This window comes from Salmo trutta, chromosome 19 (genome assembly GCF_901001165.1).
Source record: "Salmo trutta chromosome 19, fSalTru1.1, whole genome shotgun sequence".
Lineage (NCBI taxonomy): Eukaryota > Metazoa > Chordata > Actinopteri > Salmoniformes > Salmonidae > Salmo > Salmo trutta.
The window spans coordinates 15257362-15276374 of NC_042975.1; the positions used below are offsets into that span (position 1 = coordinate 15257362).

The window sequence follows — 19013 nt, forward strand, 5'->3', positions numbered from 1 at the left end:
GGATAGTGACCATCTCTTTTCCCCTTCCACGTGCAGAGACATGTAGTGGTAACACTCCCCAGTACATGTCACATATACAATTCCCCACCAGAGACCAGGGTTCAATCCCTGCATCCACCCTTCCCACTGTTTCTCCCACTTGACTGTCTCTCCACCTAATTTCCTCTAATTTCCTCACTGTTCCTCTTCCATAGTTAGCGTGTTCAGGAAGTAATAGTAACTAGTGGTGGTCGGTGGAGGGGGAGCTGTGTGCATCCGTGTGTACAATATCTACGTGTGTGTGTGTGCATACATGCCTTCAAATATTAATGTTCGGGATTTGTCCTGGTACCACAGCAATGCTACAAAACACCACAGAAGAGACTTGTACAGTGTGGTCCTCCATCAAAGTTAAAGAACAGCATGAACAGTAGCGCTAAAGTGAATTTCTCTCTAGATACAGATCTAGGATCTGCTTCCCCTCCCGCAATCCTAACCTGAACCATTAGTGGGGGAAATGCTAAATTGACCCAAGATCAGCATCTAGGGTTAACTTCTCCAGTAACACAGAACATTTCAGACAGAGAAGCACATAGGGGATCATGTTTGAATGGATGATGCTGTCAGGAAAGTGTTAGAGTAGAGTTGGATGGCTGGGTCATGTTGATTAGGCATCAAACAGAAGAAAACTCACTCAAACCGGCAGGGATTACCTGGCCTTGCCCAATAAGAAACACACATTTCTGTTGTAAAAACAACATGAACACAACCCTTAGAAGGGGTAAGGCAAAGTCAAGAAGTTAAAGAAGGTTAGGATAACAAAGTCCATAGAATAGTGTAAGGCAGGTATTCCCAAACTGGGGTACGCAATGCAGTCGGGGGTACGCCAAATAAAAACATTTTAAAATATTATTTTTTTCTTCACATTTTCAAACAGTCCATTTCTATTTTCCAACGGGGCTAGTTTTTCCCCCCTCGCCTGAGTAGCCTCATTTCACTGCCAAAACTAAAATGAAACCCAGAGCCGGGGGGCCCTATACGCTCACTACGCAACTTGCTTAAGGCCCCGCAAATTATGCAAGGGCCCGGCCTCCCTCTCGTGTCAAAGCGGGTGTCAATGTTTACAACTTGGATAAGAGGATGAAGCAGAACTATCCTTCTGGTCACGAAAAGAGAGAGAAAAAAACACCATGAGAGTGAATTGCGTGAACAGAAATCAGGTAAACTTGTGTTCTCTCCTCTCCAAGTTTGATGTCAGCAAATAACTAACATTAAGTTGATGTGCAAGCTTGCAGTGCATCTCTCTCTAGTCTGTCTGTCTAGCTAACCTAGCTGGGCAGTGCATCTCTTGGTCTGTGTGTCTTGCTTGCTTGCCAGCCACTTCCAGGGCTGTGTTCTGTGACTTTGTGCCTGACAAAAGTGAGAGTGAAATACAACTATTTATTACTTTGGATAAAACGCCAACGGGCAACGATGTTTATAAACTGCAGCTCGGAAAAGATAACCGCGTTGCACGTGAACATGCATTCATATGTGCGTGCACAAAATGAAACTTGAGCTTTCCAGCAGCAACCTCTGTGGGGACCAGTCCAGAAAATATATGGGCGTGATGGCACCTCTCATAGGTGCACATCGTTTAAAAACAAGACAATGATTATCTAGTCTCTCAGTCAAGGTTTAGTTACAACTCTGGACTAATGCAAGATGGAAAGAAATGGATTGACATTGACTATTGATTTATATACTGAATTTAAAATGTTGATTAGCTGGGAATACTGGGCAATATGGATGCACATCTCTCAGTAAATAATAACCATCAAGTATTCAGCCAAGCCATAGTATAAATAGTATTTCATATTTGAGAATGTATAAAAGGAAATCTGGGGGAGGCAGTTTGAATGGGCCTGATGCAGCTGATAAAATTATTGTTATCTATAATTTACAGGTGCTATGCTTAAGTTTGTCAGTAGAGGGAGATGCTGGATCATCAACCAGTACAAGCACAGACTCAGTTGATCCACATCCAGCCAGTACTAACACAGACCCAGTAAAGCCGGCTTCAGCAAATACTAACACAGACCCAGTACAGCCAGCTTCAGCAAATACTTACACAGACCCAGTACTGGCAGCTTCAGCAAATACTTACACAGACCCAGTACAGCCGGCTTCAGCAAATACTTACACAGACCCAGTACAGCTGGCTTCAGCAAAATACTAACACAGATACAATACAGCCGTCTTCAGCAAGTACTAACACAGACCCAGGTGAAGTACAGGCAGCCTCAGCCAGTACTATCACAACCAGAGGTGTACAGCCAGCATCAGATACAAGCAGCTCAGACCCTACTAGAACATTTGCTGCTCCACCAAATGACCCAGATTGGCCCCCAGTCTTCACAGACTTTATGAGGACTGAGTTAGTGCGCTGAGGTCCATTCAAACCAGGACTGGATTTTTCTTACCCTAAAGACAAGTCTAGAAGAGGTTTCCATTCAGGCTTATTACAGAGCTGGCTTTCAAACTCAATCAAAAACAACACCATTGTTTTTGCTGTAAGCTCTTTTCTACAAAAGACTACAAAAATAATAAAGGAAGGCGTAAATGACTGGTCAAATATGAATGCCATTCTGAAACACCATGAGGGTAGTCCTGAACACACACAATATGATTAAGTGGAAAGAACTTGATCTGCACGTAAGTCAGGGACAGACTTGTCCAGATACAAATGACAATTTTGGAGGCTGAAAGAAAGAGATGGCGGGATGTCCTTACACGTTTAATAAGTATCATCCAGTGTCTGTCTAAAAGAAACCTAGCAATCAGGGGTTCAAACAAACAAACTGTTCCAACCAGATAATGGAAACTTCCTTAAACGAGGTTGAATTACTGGCAAAATTTGACCACGTTAGGGAAAATCATCGCAGCAAAATTAAAGATGGAGAGAGACATGCTCATTACCTTGGGAAGTGCACACAGAATGAGCTGATACAGATTGTGAGTGACAAGATTCTGGAAGCAATAGTGACTCAAGTAAGAGACTCAAGTAAGAGACTCATAGTACTTCTCCATTATCTTGGACTGTACACATGACATTAGTCACCAGGAGCAAATGTCCATTATTCTGAGAAGCGTGGCTTTATAGGGAAAGCCAGAGATCAAGGAGCACTTCCTCAGCTTTGTGAATGTTGAGGTTACAACAGGCTCGAATCTGTCCACCGTCATCTTAGATAAGCTGAACGAGCTGAAGATTCCATTTGAAGATTGCAGAGGGCAAGCTTATGATAACGGGGCCAACATGAAGGGCTAGCACCAAGGAGTACAAGCCAGACTGCCGTGTTCGTCCCATGTGGAGCACCTACTCTAAGCCTTGTCATTGCAGATGCTGCCAAATCTTCAAAAGATGCAGTTAGGTTTTTTGGGCATGTGCAAAACCTCTTCACCTTTTCAGCTGGCACACAAAGATGGAGTGTTTTGAAGAAACACGTGAACATAACCATGAAGTCATGGAGTGACACAAGATGGGAGAGTAGGCTCCAAAGTGTTCATGCAATCAGGTATCAGGTTTCTGAGGTTCAGAAGGCATTACTGGAAGCCAGACAGACGATCAACGATCCTGTGGCCAAAGTGGAGGCACGAGCACTTGCAGAGGAAGTTGGGTCCTACCGCTTCTTGACTTGCTGTGTCGTATGGTGTGAGATACTGACAATGACAAACAAGGTGAACAAGCTCCTCCAATCCGCCTCAATGCAGTTGGTTATCACAGTGAATTTAATTTCAAATGCAAAGGCCTCCCTCACTACATACCGAGAAACTGGATTCTCCGAGGCCCAGATAACAGCCAAAAGCATTTGTGAAGAAATGAATGTGGAGGCTGTTCTGAAAGAGAAGAGACTGAGAAACAGCAAGAGGCTTTTCAGCTATGATGCTCCTGATGAACCAGTGACTGATGCACTGAAAAACCTTGAAGTCAACTACTTCAACATTGTGATGGACTGCTGTGACATCCATGGATGAGAGATCTAAACACTCAACCAGGTGAAAACCAAATATGGAGTGCTGCTGAACTTCAGCACTGCCTCTCAGATGTCCAGTGAATCTTTAAAGGCTCACTGCATGGAAGTTGAAAACACTGTAACCTTCAGAGATGACTGTGACATCAGTGGAATGGATCTGGCACACAACATTTCAGAATTGACCTGATCTGCCATCAGGCAAGATGACTGCCTTTGAGCTGCTTTTCTTTATTTGTGAGAAAAACCTGGAGGAAATCTATCCTAACCTTTGGATAGCTCTAAGAATTGCAGTCACCCTACCAGTAACATCGGCAGAAAGGAGCTTTTCAAAATGAAAGCTCATCAAAAGCTACCTGAGGTCTTCCATGTCACAGGAACGTTTGAGTGGTCTGGCCATCATGAGCATTAATCATGACGTGGAGAAACACGTCCTATGATGACATCATTGATGATTTTGCCTCAATAAAGTGAAGAGGAATATTTTGATGGTAAGATTTTAATTCAAACATTCAAATGTTTATACACTTAGTAACATTTAAGATTGTATGGCAGAAGTGCATTTGTGTAAATGACTGCTTAACTATGTGACATACTTCCTCAATTTCTTCCAGACAGTCCAGATAGACTGGTGCCCATGCTGATGCTGAAAATGCCAAGGCTTTAGAGGGAACCAAAGTTAATCACACAGATGTATAGGTTTTATTTGACTATTTTAAGACATATAGCTGCAGCCATAGCCTATAGACTTGTGTTTACATTGTATTGACAAAGCTAATTGTATAATATTGTGAGGATTGGACTAATTACCAGGCAGCAGAGGCAAAGCTCAGTGTTATATTGTATTATTTTCTACAATTTCTTGTTAATATTCACTTATCTTAAGATTCTATAGAAAATATTCTATTCAATAAACATTGTTTGTTTATACCTCATTCTGTTCTGTATTGGTCTACTAATTGTTAGACTGACAGATGGAGCAAACAGTTTTAAAGGAGGGAGGATTGTAGTGGGAGCACTGAGGTGTCAGGTGTGACAATGGTAAATGGTTTACATGTTCTCACGGGTCAGGTAGGAGGGCCCCTTAGCAGAATTTTGCTTAGGGCCCCATGGAGGTCAGGACCGGCTCTGATTAAACAATCTAGTGTTCAGCGAAATAACACAATGTCAAATACAGGTAGCCTAGACAAATAATTAACATCCAATCACATTAATTGAATTGAGAGACGAGCTTAAAGTTGTCTTTACTGACCATGATTTCCACTAGTCTGACCGCTTGCATGATGATGAGTTTCTCACACGACTAGCCTCTCTGGGTGATGTTTTTTCTCGTCTGAATGATCTGAATCTAGGATTACAGGGACTCTCCGCAACTATATTCAATGTGAGGGACAAAATAATTGAGGCTATGATTAAGAAGTTGGAGCTCTTTTCTGTCTGCATTAACAAGAACAACACACAGGTCTTTCCATCACTGTATGATTGTTTTATGTGCAAATGAACTCAAGCTTACGGACAATGTCAAATGTGATATAGCGAAGCACCGGAATGAGTTGGGTGCGCAATTTCGCAGGTACTTTCCGAAACGGATGACCCAAACAACTGGATTTGTTATCCCTTTCATGCCCTGCCTCCAGTCCACTTACCGATATCTGAACAAGAGAGCCTCATCGAAATTGCAACAAGCGGTTTTGTGAAAATTGAATTTAAATCTGAAGCCACTGCCAGATTTCTGGATTGGGCTGCACTCAGAGTATCCTGCCTTGGCAAATCACACTGCAACCACATACTATTAGTATTGAATCTTGGTATAGCCATACTCTGTACTCTTGGTATAGCTGTACTCTTGGAATAGAATCTTAGTATAGCCTACTCTTTAGTATATACCTACTATTAGTATAGAATCTTAGTATAGCCGTACTCTTTAGTATAGCCCTACTCTTTAGTATAGCCCTACTCTTTAGTATAGCCCTACTCTTTAGTATAGCCCTACTCTTTAGTATAGCCCTACTCTTTAGTATAGCCCTACTCTTTAGTATAGCCCTACTCTTTAGTATAGCCCTACTCTTTAGTATAGCCCTACTCTTTAGTATAGCCCTACTCTTTAGTATAGCCCTACTCTTTAGTATAGCCCCACTCTTTAGTATAGCCCCACTCTTTAGTATAGCCCCACTCTTAGTATAGCCCCACTCTTTAGTATAGCCCCACTCTTTAGTATAGCCCCACTCTTAGTATAGCCCCACTCTTTAGTATAGCCCCACTCTTTAGTATAGCCCCACTCTTAGTATAGCCCCACTCTTTAGTATAGCCCCACTCTTTAGTATAGCCCCACTCTTTAGTATAGCCCCACTCTTTAGTATAGCCCCACTCTTAGTATAGCCCCACTCTTTAGTATAGCCCCACTCTTTAGTATAGCCCCACTCTTAGTATAGCCCCACTCTTAGTATAGCCCCACTCTTAGTATAGCCCCACTCTTAGTATAGCCCACTCTTAGTATAGCCCACTCTTAGTATAGCCCACTCTTAGTATAGCCCCACTCTTAGTATAGCCCCACTCTTAGTATAGCCCCACTCTTAGTATAGCCCCACTCTTAGTATAGCCCACTCTTAGTATAGCCCACTCTTAGTATAGCCCACTCTTAGTATAGCCCACTCTTAGTATAGCCCCACTCTTTAGTATAGCCCACTCTTAGTATAGCCCCACTCTTTAGTATAGCCCCACTCTTTAGTATAGCCCCACTCTTTAGTATAGCCCCACTCTTTAGTATAGTCCACTCTTAGTATAGTCCACTCTTAGTATAGCCCACTCTTAGTATAGCCCACTCTTAGTATAGCCCACTCTTAGTATAGCCCACTCTTAGTATAGCCCACTCTTAGTATAGCCCCACTCTTAGTATAGCCCCACTCTTAGTATAGCCCCACTCTTAGTATAGCCCACTCTTAGAAAGTCATTCGATTTTAGTCAGTAATAAGTTAGCCTTGTGTATGCAGATGAAAGGTAAATGTGGGGATGGTTGGGTAAAAGGTACACTCTGCAATATGATATCATACGAAGCGGGGCCACTTCCCGCTTACAGACGTCAACAACAACTAAACTCTTCAAAGTGGGCATGCCTCAAAGGAGTGCATAAATTGTAAAAAGCTAATAGTGTCAGTCTAGGCAGATTTGAGTTCAGTTGTCTGTAAACAGGAAGTTGTCCCCAGCGCTGTATGATGACATCATATTGATGAGCGTACCTTTAAGATAGGATTGGATAATGTGGTGTGATAGAGAGATGGAAAGTTAAGTAATGGTAATTTAGGATAATGTTGAATAGACTGAGGGTTTCCGGTTACCATGGTTAACCATTTTAACATGTGCTCAAGCAGTATAGAAATGAGGTTCTCCAGAAAAAAGCTGGTAACTGGTATTGATATAGAGCAGCATAGAGTAAGGAGAAATGGAGTTTAGGATTATTAAGTCTAATAAATAAAAAGGTTAGTTAGAAAATAGTAGAGGTGTTACAGGGTGGGATAGGTAAACACAGGGCAAAGAAGTGAGTTAGCGCTTCTAGCTATCATGGCATGAGGGAAACAAGATCAGGTCAGTGCAAGGGGTAGGCTAATACAGTTGGTTAGCAAGGGGTAAGATAGATTAGGCTAACATAGTTTAGCGTAGAGATGGTTGGGCAGTCTCATCAGGTAGAGTAAGGTAGCATAGGTAAAAACAGGATAGAGGCATACGTTAACTTAGCATAATGTAGGGTGGCATAGAGGAGAAACAATTAGCGTATTGCAGGGATAGTGGGAAGGTCACCAGGCATGAGCACAAGCTAGCAGGAAGGAGAGGAGAAAGACCAGAAAAAGATTGATGCTTACTTTGGAAAGTCGCTTGTGAGACTAGCATGCATGAGAAGAAGAACAAAGAAAATCAGAAAACAAAAACAAATAAACAGCAAACACCTAAGGCAGAAAAAAGAAATCCATAAGAATTTCAAGTTAAAGACTTGGATTGTGAGTGGTTTTAACATGGTGCAGCTGGTGCAGAAACGTAACAATGTGTCGAAAGTAAAACAGAGTAGTAACATGGCATGACAACCGACGGACAAGTCAATCCCTGACGGTGGAAATGAGGATGGAATGGGATGTGAAAAAGGTTGAGAACAACCTTACGGTGATACTTGACTAAGAAGCAGGTTTTCAAAATCCACTACTGAGTGGCAGACAAACATTCTTCACACAAGAACTTTGTCGATTTCATTCAGACAGCCCGCACTGAAGTTCATTCTACAGTATATTCATTTCAACTGGGATGAAGTAATCGAGTTTACCATTTGTACAGAGATCTCTGCTGTTTCTTCTTTTGTGAGAGCGTGGATTACTTTTTAGCCCCAGCGGATCAGAAGGCCCAAAAGGCAAACAACTCTATTGTCCTGTGAAGATGTGATTAAAAGGCAGAGCAAATGTGTGAGGATATGCAGTGGACGGGCAAGAGAGACTATGTATTTGGGGCGTGTCCACACCTGCCCATTGGCCCCTGGTCCAGACCAGAGCATGGTTATTTCTCGAAGATTACAGGACTGAGATAGGGGGAAACCCTCCTGCAATGGAGATTTAAGAGCATGATAGGTATGTAATGTGGAGTATTTTTGTGTGTGTGTACTGTGTACGATATGCATGCGTGTGTGTATGTGCGTTACTGCATAAATGTTCACCACCTATACACAATTGTGTTTTGGCCCATGTGTGTGTTAAATCCAATGTATGTCCGGTCCAGGTGCATGGGCTCACCTTGGAGTTCTTGCCTCCACTGCTGCGTGTGGCGGAGTGTACCGACTGGCTGTAGGTGCGCTGCACCACCTGCTCTGGGGTGGAGGGGGACTTGTCCTTGTCAGAGGCGGGGTCCAAGTGGCCCTTCTCCACCATGTTCTCACCACTGTGCTCCAAGCTCTGCTGGGGTGTGGGCGAGCGAGAGCGATGGCGCAGGATGGGCGAGCAAGCAGGCGTGCTCCGGTTCGAATTGCTGGCAGTGCTGTCAGTGAGAGATGGAGAGAGAGGGAATGATTAAAATAATTGTTTAAACTCTGCGATACTCACAGCACTTATGGGTTGAATCCTTGAGATCCAAATGTGTACTCCAAGGGTACTCAACTACTGTTTGAGAAGGTTCAGTCACACAGGGGTGTAAAAGGTAGGGATGGATATGATAATTTATCAGCATAGTAACAAATCCCGACCTTGCAACCCCACACCCCTGTTGATGTCAGAGAGAACATTTAGCCTTTTTAAAAAGGTCATTTCCTGCAATTCTACACCTTTTGCCATGGGGTTAAGAAGAAAATGTTGCAGTTTTAAAGCTAATTTCCATAAATTCAACACATTTTCCCATGTCTTATGTGTGTTCATATGATACCCGAGTGACTCAACAAAATCAACAAGGCCTAAAATGAACACCTGCCATCTGCGGGTGGATTTTGACATTGGCGGGTAAGATGTCTATTTCACCAGCAACGTTGGCGGGTAAGATGTCTATTTCACCAGCAACGTTGGCGGGTAAGATGTCTATTTCACCAGCAACGTTGGCGGGTAAGATGTCTATTTCACCAGCCACGTTGGCGGGTAAGATGTCTATTTCACCAGCCACGTTGGCGGGTAAGATGTCTATTTCACCAGCCACGTTGGCGGGTAAGATGTCTATTTCACCAGCAACGTTGGCGGGTAAAATGTCTATTTCACCAGCAACGTTGGCGGGTAAGATGTCTATTTCACCAGCAACGTTGGCGGGTAAGATGTCTATTTCACCAGCAACGTTGGCGGGTAAGATGTCTATTTCACCAGCAACGTTGGCGGGTAAGATGTCTATTTCACCAGCCACGTTGGCGGGTAAGATGTCTATTTCACCAGCAACGTTGGCGGGTAAGATGTCTATTTCACCAGCAACGTTGGCGGGTAAGATGTCTATTTCACCAGCCACGTTGGCAGGTAAGATGTCTATTTCACCAGCAACGTTGGCGGGTAAGATGTCTATTTCACCAGCCACGTTGGCGGGTGGTCAGGTCTCCACAGTTCGAGCATTTCACTCGCATTTGCGAATAAATAGTCAAGTATGATCACATTTATAGTCAAATAAATGCTGCGGTAGCCATTTTAAAAGTTCCGTATGTAACCTATTCGACCTTGCGCTGCAACACAGCCTGGCTGGGGGCTGTGCGCATGTGAAGAGCTGAGTGAAAAATTCATTTTTAGATGCACTGCGCACAGGAATAAAAGTTTGTGTAATTTACTTGAAACAAAAATCTACTGAAGTGAGAATTTGTCCTTGTGTTTCTTGGCTATTTCCATGGTTTTGTTCAGAAGCTAGGTTGTTTTTCTATGGTTGAGTTTCAACAGCTAGGGAAGAGAAGACCACGCTTCTACTAGTCAATCTCACAGGCACAAACATGACTGGAGTCATGATATTTTGGATAAAAGACAGGTCACAAACATTAGTTTCTTCTTACTAGTAATTCATGTATTGTTTTAGAAACATTACAAAGCATGCTTATCTGTTAATTTGTGGTTTGTTGGTGTAATTTAAGCAGCAACAAAATATTTGGCTGGTAGACCAAAAAGTGAATTTTATGCCCTGAAAATCAATGTGGGCTAGTAGTTGATCAACTGGACATTTCTGACAGGTTATAAATAGCTCTCTGAGGTCTGTCAGTGAATGACATAAGAGGAAAACTGCCCATGCACTATCCAAATTTCAAAATTGCCCCTTGTGCATTCTACCATTACAACTCTCAACAGCAGAAAGAAAAGTGTTTCTGGATCCGGACCATGTTCCTCCTGTTGAGTACAGTATGGCTGGTGTACTCAAACAAATATAAATCTTGACATGATGCATGATTTACAAAGACCCTATAAAAAACATCCACTCCATTGCAAGTTACGCTGGTTGACCATCAGACAATTTAAGATAGCAGCAACCTTCCCAATGACAATAATGTGTTCACTTCCTCCAGAGGGCCAGATTAGTCTTTGATACAGAGCACATCAATGAGGCACTGTCTCTGCCCTTGACGACAGAGGACAATTTATTGACTAACTGATTTCCTATCCAGACTAGAAAGTCTATTCTGCAGGGCACGTACTCATAAAGCGTCTCAGAGTAGGACTGCTAATTGAGGATCTGTTTGCCTTTTTAAAATCAATGAATAAGAGAAGGGATCTGATTCTAGATCAGCATTCTAAGATATTTTATGAACATGGACCCAGAACTTCGGGTCTAAGTGCTGGCAGATTCAACAGATGTACTTCATTTGATATCAGTTAACTGAGGCTCTTTTGGCCATGTTGGTGTAGCTCAGTGGAGAGAACACTAACTTCACTAAACCCTCTTCATGGTTGGTGAGAGAACAGCAGCTCTGCTCCAGGTGTTGGCGCCCCCTCTCACCCTCTCTCTATCCCAACAGTAAGCTCCCACGCAGTGTGCCCTGTGGAGTGTCCTGCCATCAGCTTTCACACACTCTTTTCCTCTCATCTCTCTCTCACTCCTCCCATCTCTTTCTCGACAGTTCACTTTCTATATCACCCAAGGGCTTTGGGTGAAGACTATTATTTAAGCAGAGTTTGTGTGTGTGTCAGGCTGGAAAAGCAAACAGATTCCAACAAAGAGAGAGGGAGGTCATAGGATACGTCCAAGACTGCTACAATATGAGAAATTATAGTGCAATTCAACTATTGAGACATGCTTGTTAAATTGCTACGTCATTGCACACACACAACACTTCAGTAATACTCCCTAATTCACTTGAGACATCTAACTTGCATTCAGTAGATTACAGTTTATTGATGGAACGTTGGTCTGCTATGGGCAACATTACAGGCATAGACAATTGCACACAGGTGTGTCTCGCCTTACTCCAGCAGGTGAGAGTGATGTTATTGAAACAGTACCCACCTGGTAGTGATTGTATAATACATTGTGTGTGTGTGTGTGTGTGCTGTTGCCTTACATAAGGGATGGTGGGAGGATGAGTGAACAACCCTCATCTATCATTTCATTACTCCATCCATCCTTATCTGGTCTATTTCAGACTACACACAGGAAGACCGCTTGATACACCATACTGGGATGCTTATTATAGCTGGGTAGGAGGACGAGGGTGTGTGTGTGTGTGTAACTTTGCATCTTCTCAAGGGTGTTACCATCAGTAAAAAACTATGTTAGATCAGTGCCTAGAAACAACAATGTCCTGGCATCCATTAGTAGTCATTACACATCCGCTTTGTGGCTTGACAGCATTCAGATGAGGACACTTATTCACCTGCTATACAGGTGAAGCCCATTTTCTAAATCTCAGGTTGAGCCTACTAGCAACTGCATTTTACCCTTGTATAAAGACACAGAACATTTTTTGACACTGAACCCAACTTCCACTGGAGAGGGAGAAGTGGAGGCCAACTGTTGCTATGTATGCTGACGTCACACAGGTCAAGCTACCCTTCATAAGGTCATACTCCTGCTCTTGAAAACAAGAGCCCAGCAGCACAGGTTACACTTCTAATAACACTGAAAAGGGTGAAACGATGGATTATGTTTCAGGTTATTCTGTGACAAAAGAGAGTCATTGTATAGCTAAGTGGGATGGATCAATTGAGGCATGCAAAGACAGTGAGTTGTCACGCTTAAAACATGACAACTAAAAGAAAGGAAATGTGTAAAATGTGAAAAGATCATCATGGTGCTTTCCCAATATGCATCAAAGAATTGCTACAATACCGACAGCTTAGATATGCTCATTAATGAAGGTGATATGAATACGGAATGATGGATGCATCATGCAGCCAGCATTCCTTAATATCTCTCTCCTCTCATTTTCTTTCTGTAGCGATCATAGTTATCAGTTGGCTATTCAAAAGATTGGTTGTTAGCATTAGCGTGCTACAGAATGCTAAGGCTCCGAGTCACTCACTTTGATTGTACTCTGTTTAACATGCATCGGCCCTAAAGCCAGACAGTTAAGCTTAAACAGTTTGGGCATTCATGCAAGACATCCCTGATGTGTCCGTATAGCTACGGATGCTACAATGCTAATGTACGTTAGCGTCTTCACCTTGTACTGTACAGTATAAATGAACAGGAGGGGAGCTAACGTGGCTAATTAGCTCACGCTAGGCTAATGCTAATCAGAGCGTCCGATAATGGAGACAGGTCAGTCGAAGTGCTGGGAATGGAGAAAAAAAAATTACATTGCCAGCACGTCTACAGACGAGATAACGGTCTCCTCCATCATCGGATGCTCTGATAAGCATAAGCTAATTAGCCCTCCTATTAATTTCTACTAGACAGTGCAAGGTGAGGATGCTAATGTGAATTACCCCCGAAGCAGTGATAAGAACTAACCTGGTAGCCATGAAGGACTCAACCCGCCTGTTGGCTTCCACCTGCTTCATTCATCCATTTACTCAGTGACCAGCACGAGGAGGAGAGGCAGAGGAGATGGGAAGGAGGGGAAAATGCCTCCCGTTGCATCCCAGACAGGGGTTCGTGTGTGGGGTCTGGGTTAGACACGAACGTCTAGCCCTCCGATATCACTCGCATACAGGCTTTCGGAGGACGCCCTCTCTCAAACAGACACCGTGATGGCCTCCCTCTCTTGCCCCCTCTTTCCCTCTCCCTGCAGTGATTCACAGGCACGTTATTCGGCTATTGCAAAGCCTCTTCTTTTCCTTCTTCCTTTCTCTCTATCCTTCCCTGGCTTCTTGTTCGCTCTTCCCGTTATCCCTGCTTACGTTACATGCCTTTCCCTTCCCTCTCTCTGGTGTGGAAGATGCTGAAGCTGGGAGATGGCTGCCGATGCTAGCTGCTTTGCATAATGGCTTCTGCTTGGTGCAGCACCGCTCCGGAGGCCGGCTCGTCAATTATTCATGCTGTTCATGAATGGAGCCGCACTGGCTGACGTCACCTAACCCTCGCTGTCAGCCCATCCACCCCTCCCCCCAAACACACACACACACACACACACACACACACACACACACACACACACACACACACACACACACACACACACACACAAACAACCTCTCCTCTCTCTTAGTCTGTCTCTCACACGCATGCAAGATCGCATGCATACACCTGCAAGAATTCACGCGCACATATCAAAACCTCACTTCTCTCACTCACACTTTTGCACCATTAACACCCCGGTTTGCCAGTGAAGTGTATTCCTCTGTTGTTAGGAAACCATGTTTTTTTTGTGGAGGGTGATATACTCCAGCTATGACATGTTATTTTGTTCCGATACAGAAACGTTTATTTGTGGAAAATATCAAATCAGACCTCCAGGCTTTGGTTTGCACAGTGATAGTGGAGACAAAAACAATATTCCTTTCACTACATGCTCAGATATGCTTGAATGTTCAGACTAATATTCCATGAAACAGGGGGATAGAAAAAAACAGGTTGGGAAGCAGAAAGAGTCAGGGGGGACGAGAGAGAGGGAGGGAGAAGAGAAAGGGATGGATAGCAGTAGAGGCAAAGAGAGAAAGGGAAGGAGAAGGTTCTAGCTGCATGTGTCAGCGGGGGGGCATTTTGACACTACTCCCAACAAGCACACAGCTGGCATCAGAACACACCGCAAGCTTTCCCTTCCCTTCATCCCGCTATCCCCTCATCCTCCCAGGCCCAGAAAACATGAAAGGAGAGAGGGGGGGACAGTGCAAAGTAAGATAAACAAACAAGCCAGATAATTTTACTCTGAAATGAGACTGACAGGGTTTTCAAAAAGATGGCGCCGTGACCTTTAGTTGATCTATGACCGTAGGTGCTGTCTGACAAGTGCCATACTACACCTACCACTCTATGGCCCTGTTCAAGTCTTAAAAATTGCAGGAAGGAAGGAGGGCTGCAGTTTACAAGTTTTGGGACAGGGCCTAGGACTCATGTTCATTAGGGCCCGCAATAGAAACAATTTAATGTTTTGTAACAGAAAACGAAATCAAGCATTTCTTATTGGACAAGTCCAGGTAGTCCCTCCCCGTTCAGTCCACTTTCTTCCGACTGGTGCCTAATGATAATGACCCTGCTTTGGCTGATGTTGCTACCTGCAGAGAGGAAGCAAGCAGCTGGATTCTAAGCCTGTGTTCCCTGGGGAAAAACAAGTTCAACACATTCCCAATCAATATTCTCCAATTTGTGCTGTCATCAGTGAATATACATTTCCTTCGCATGCTTATCTCAGCTCATTAAATCAACTCTAAACAAGTTCATTTAATTACATGCGTGATCAAGTATCATTTCAAAGGGCCTCAACATTAAATGAGGAATAGATCTCCAGGTAATTCTGTTTTCTTTTCATCACATTCACAATGCAAGTTCTTTTGACTTTTTTGAAAATAAAAAAGACAAGGGAAAACATTATGAAAGCCTACAGAAGCACAAAGAGATTTGTTATACTTAATTCTGTTCTGTAACCTAAAAACTAAAATATGTCACACTATGTTATGCTTCATTCAGAGTGCATAGCTTCAGCTTCCACATTACCAACCATTCACTGTGCCTTGTAGAGACTGTTTTCTGTTGAGTAACGCTGAATATGAATCCCCACGGGACTATTCTGCTGATTGCACATAGCACTATGTGGCCTGAGCCAAAAGCAACCAATCAGACCTCAGCGCACAGCACACTGAACCAAATCGTCATATCCGAGAGTACCTAACTGCTGAGTGAGCCAAAATGCAGCCAATCATGGGCCGTGGAGGTGTAGCCTATATAATGTAGATGGGGAGGTTTTCAAGGCAGACATATGCTCTCTACTTTAGCTGCGATATAGTGAACTGTATGATGACTTTACATGTAGAAGATAAAGTGTCGGGGGTACACACAGATTCTTCTCCCTGTGGTAGTTGGGCTCGTCTGCCATTTTAGAAAACACCAAGCTATCATTTCTTTGACGTTATCCTGGGAGAATCACTGTAATAAAGCAATTCCATAGACAGAGGTTCTCCATTCTTATTTTACAGGGTAAATTCATATGAATTCAATCCCTTTTTGACAGCATCCCGTAGGATTTAAACAAAACTTTCCATACGTTTGCCCATGGAAAAAATGGCTGAAAATGACTTTTTGGACCCGAATGCCAAAGGAGATTGAGCACCTCTAAGTTTACCCATTTTGCATACCCCACCATTCCATGAGAAATCCATATCTTCATCATTCTAAAAAATAAACGGTTGAGTTTGATATAATTTAAAAGCTTCCAAACAGGTTTTTTAAAATTGTTGTGTATGTGTATATATATATATATATATATATTTTTTTTTAAATAGTCAATTATCTAAATATGCATAAACTCGTGTTCACACACACGTCAGCGCAGTAGATCCAGCTCAGAAGCCTAGCTCATGAGCTCCATCAGCAGCCAATTGTAATTTGGAATAGAAAATTCAACAATGTTGGTGCATTGAATCGCATCGATTCGTTCTCTAATCAAACCGAATCGCACAGAATCGTTTCAAACAAAACATATCGTTCCTGTATCATATCGGGGCCCATGTACCTAGATGCGTATCGAATCGTCTTAAAAGGGAAAGATGCACATCCCAAATAGATAACCATATCTGTGTCTTCTCTGCAGGAGGTTGATTAAATCAGAGAGACACAAAGAGGACAACACGGCTAAGAATGAAGTATTGTAACGTTTCAATCAAGGATTGTTATGGCAGTGAAAAAAAAAATGGAATAGGTAATATTGATGGCGATATCCTCAGTAATTTAATATAGACATCAAGGGACAGTTTCCCAGACCCGGATTAAGCCTACTCCTGGACCTAAAAGCAAGCTCCTTGGAGAATCATTTTATAGTCCAGGATTCGGCTTAACATCGGCTTTAAGACCAATAGAAGAATCAAGTTGCTACATTGTAGACAAAAAAACAGGACTAACAATATGGTGGAATGTTGGCCTGCATGCCTTGTCAGTTGACAAAAACATGCACACACAGAGAAAAATCCATGCAGTGCCATTTCTAGACAGCAAACAGCTGACATCTGTTCAATGACCCCACTGTCTCTTGTCCAATCAATTATATTCAATGACCACACAGCAGAGCCAACACAACAAGGTCAAATGGCTCTGAACTGATTGGTAGACAAATAGTCTCAAGTTGCCAAACCTCCAAAATCACATCGTGTCACGCCTCCCTTGGAGGTCTGGAGAATGTTGTATTGCAAAAACAGTTTGAATGCTGGGAGGCAGCGGACCAGCAAGATTTTGATTGGATGTTACATTTCAAGAAGTGATAACACCTTTGATTGGGATCTGTTTCCCCAAAGGTGTTATCACGTGCTCCACTAAGGCAGTTATTTATCTTATAACTTGTCCTTGTGGTAAAAAGTATGTGGTTAAAACAAAGCGCGAATTAGGTGCAAAAACTTGACATACCCAGTTGGGGCCCACTTTTTGGAAGCGAACCACTCGATTTCGTCCCTATGTTATATCGGCATCGAACATGTCACTCTCCCTAGGAGAGGGGGTGACCTCAACAATTTATTGTTAAAACGAGAGGCTGCCTGGATCTTTAATTTAAAGACCCTCGCTCCCTTTGGTCTCAACGTGGACTTTGATCTGAAGCCATTCTTGTGATTTTGCTTTTCATTGTAAATGTTTGTAGGCCTATGTAGCCAAATTGTATCTATGATCGTATGCTATCCATTCATGTTTTTTGTATGTTATTTTTATATCTGAGAATTAACCAATGATATCAGACCACACCCGGCCATGATTACAGACACCTGTGTGTGTCATTTGACACTATATAAACTAGTGACCCGCAGTGTTTGTCATTATACACTGATGAAGTCTGTCGAAACGTTGGATATTAGGTTATTCAATTATTGCATCTGAGCTCCTAGAGTGTGCGGCTCTCCTTTAATATTTCATGGCTACCGACGTGACTCGTACGGGGCGGTAGTCATTTAGAATGTAAAACATGTAGGTTTTACAGACGACTCAGTCAGGGAGAGGATAAAAATACTAGTGAAGAACAGCTGGTGCTCTCATGCATGCTTCAGTGTTGCTTACCTTGAAGCGAGCATAAAAGGTATTTAGTAGGCTCGCTTCACTGGGCAGTTCACCGCTGGGCTTCCCTTAGTATAGTTTGCAAGCCCTGGTGTAGTAGGATTCAATCTTAGTCCTGTATTGACGCTTTGCCTGTTCGATGGTTCGTCTGAGGGTATAGCAGGATTTCTTATAAGCGTCCGGATTATTGTCCCGCTCCTTGAAAGCGGTAGCTGTAGCCTTTAGCTCGGTGTGTATGTTGTCTGTAATCCATGGCTTCTGGTTGGGATATGTACGTACGGTCATCATCGATGCACTTATTGCTTAAGCCCCTGACTGAAGTGGTATACTCCTCTGTCATTGGATGAATCCCGGAACATATTCCAGTCTGTGCTAGAAAAACAATCCCGTAGCGTAGTAACCGCATCATCTGACCACTTCCGTATCGAGCGAGTCACTGGTACTTCCTGCTTTAGTTTTTGCTTGTAAGCAGGAATCAAAAGGATAGAATAATGGTCAGATTTGCGAAATGGAGGGTGAGGGAGAGCTTTGTATGAGTCTCTGTGTGTGGAATAAAGGTGGTCTAGAATTGTTTTCCCTCTGGTTGCACATGTGACATGCTGGTAGAAATGAGGTAAAACAGATTTAAGTTTGCCTGCATTAAAGTCCCCGGCCACTAGGAGCGCCACTTCTGGATGAGCATTTTCTTGTTTGCTTATATCCTTATACAGCTCGTTGAGTGCGGTCTTAGTGCCATCATTGGTTTGTGATGGTAAATAGACGGCTACAAAAAATATGTCTGACAACTCTTGGTAGGTAGTATGGTCTACAGCTTATCATGAGGTACTCTACCTCAGGCGAACAATACTTCGAGACAGCTAGTAGCTGACAAGGTTAGCCGACTTCTCAAAACAAACCTCATTGTGGCTAGCTACTTCTTGTCCGTCATGCTAGCCATCACAACCAAATATCACTTCAGAAATGTCAAAATAAAAAAATATT

The 19013-nt window shown here is 42.9% G+C and overlaps 1 protein-coding gene across 6 annotated transcripts in view; it reads right to left on the bottom strand.

Annotated features, from left to right (window-relative positions):
- Window positions 1-19013, bottom strand: part of gramd1ba (GRAM domain containing 1Ba) — a 165005-nt gene that overhangs the window by 43532 nt on the left and 102460 nt on the right. For 5 of the 6 annotated variants that reach the window (XM_029699872.1, XM_029699871.1, XM_029699870.1 and 2 more), the window contains one exon: window positions 8759-8999. In XM_029699872.1, coding sequence (XP_029555732.1) covers window positions 8759-8999 — 241 coding nt within the window. Of the gene's footprint in view, window positions 1-8758; window positions 9000-13355; window positions 13974-19013 lie in introns of those variants that run through there. The other variant, XM_029699873.1, reaches the window with a different exon arrangement.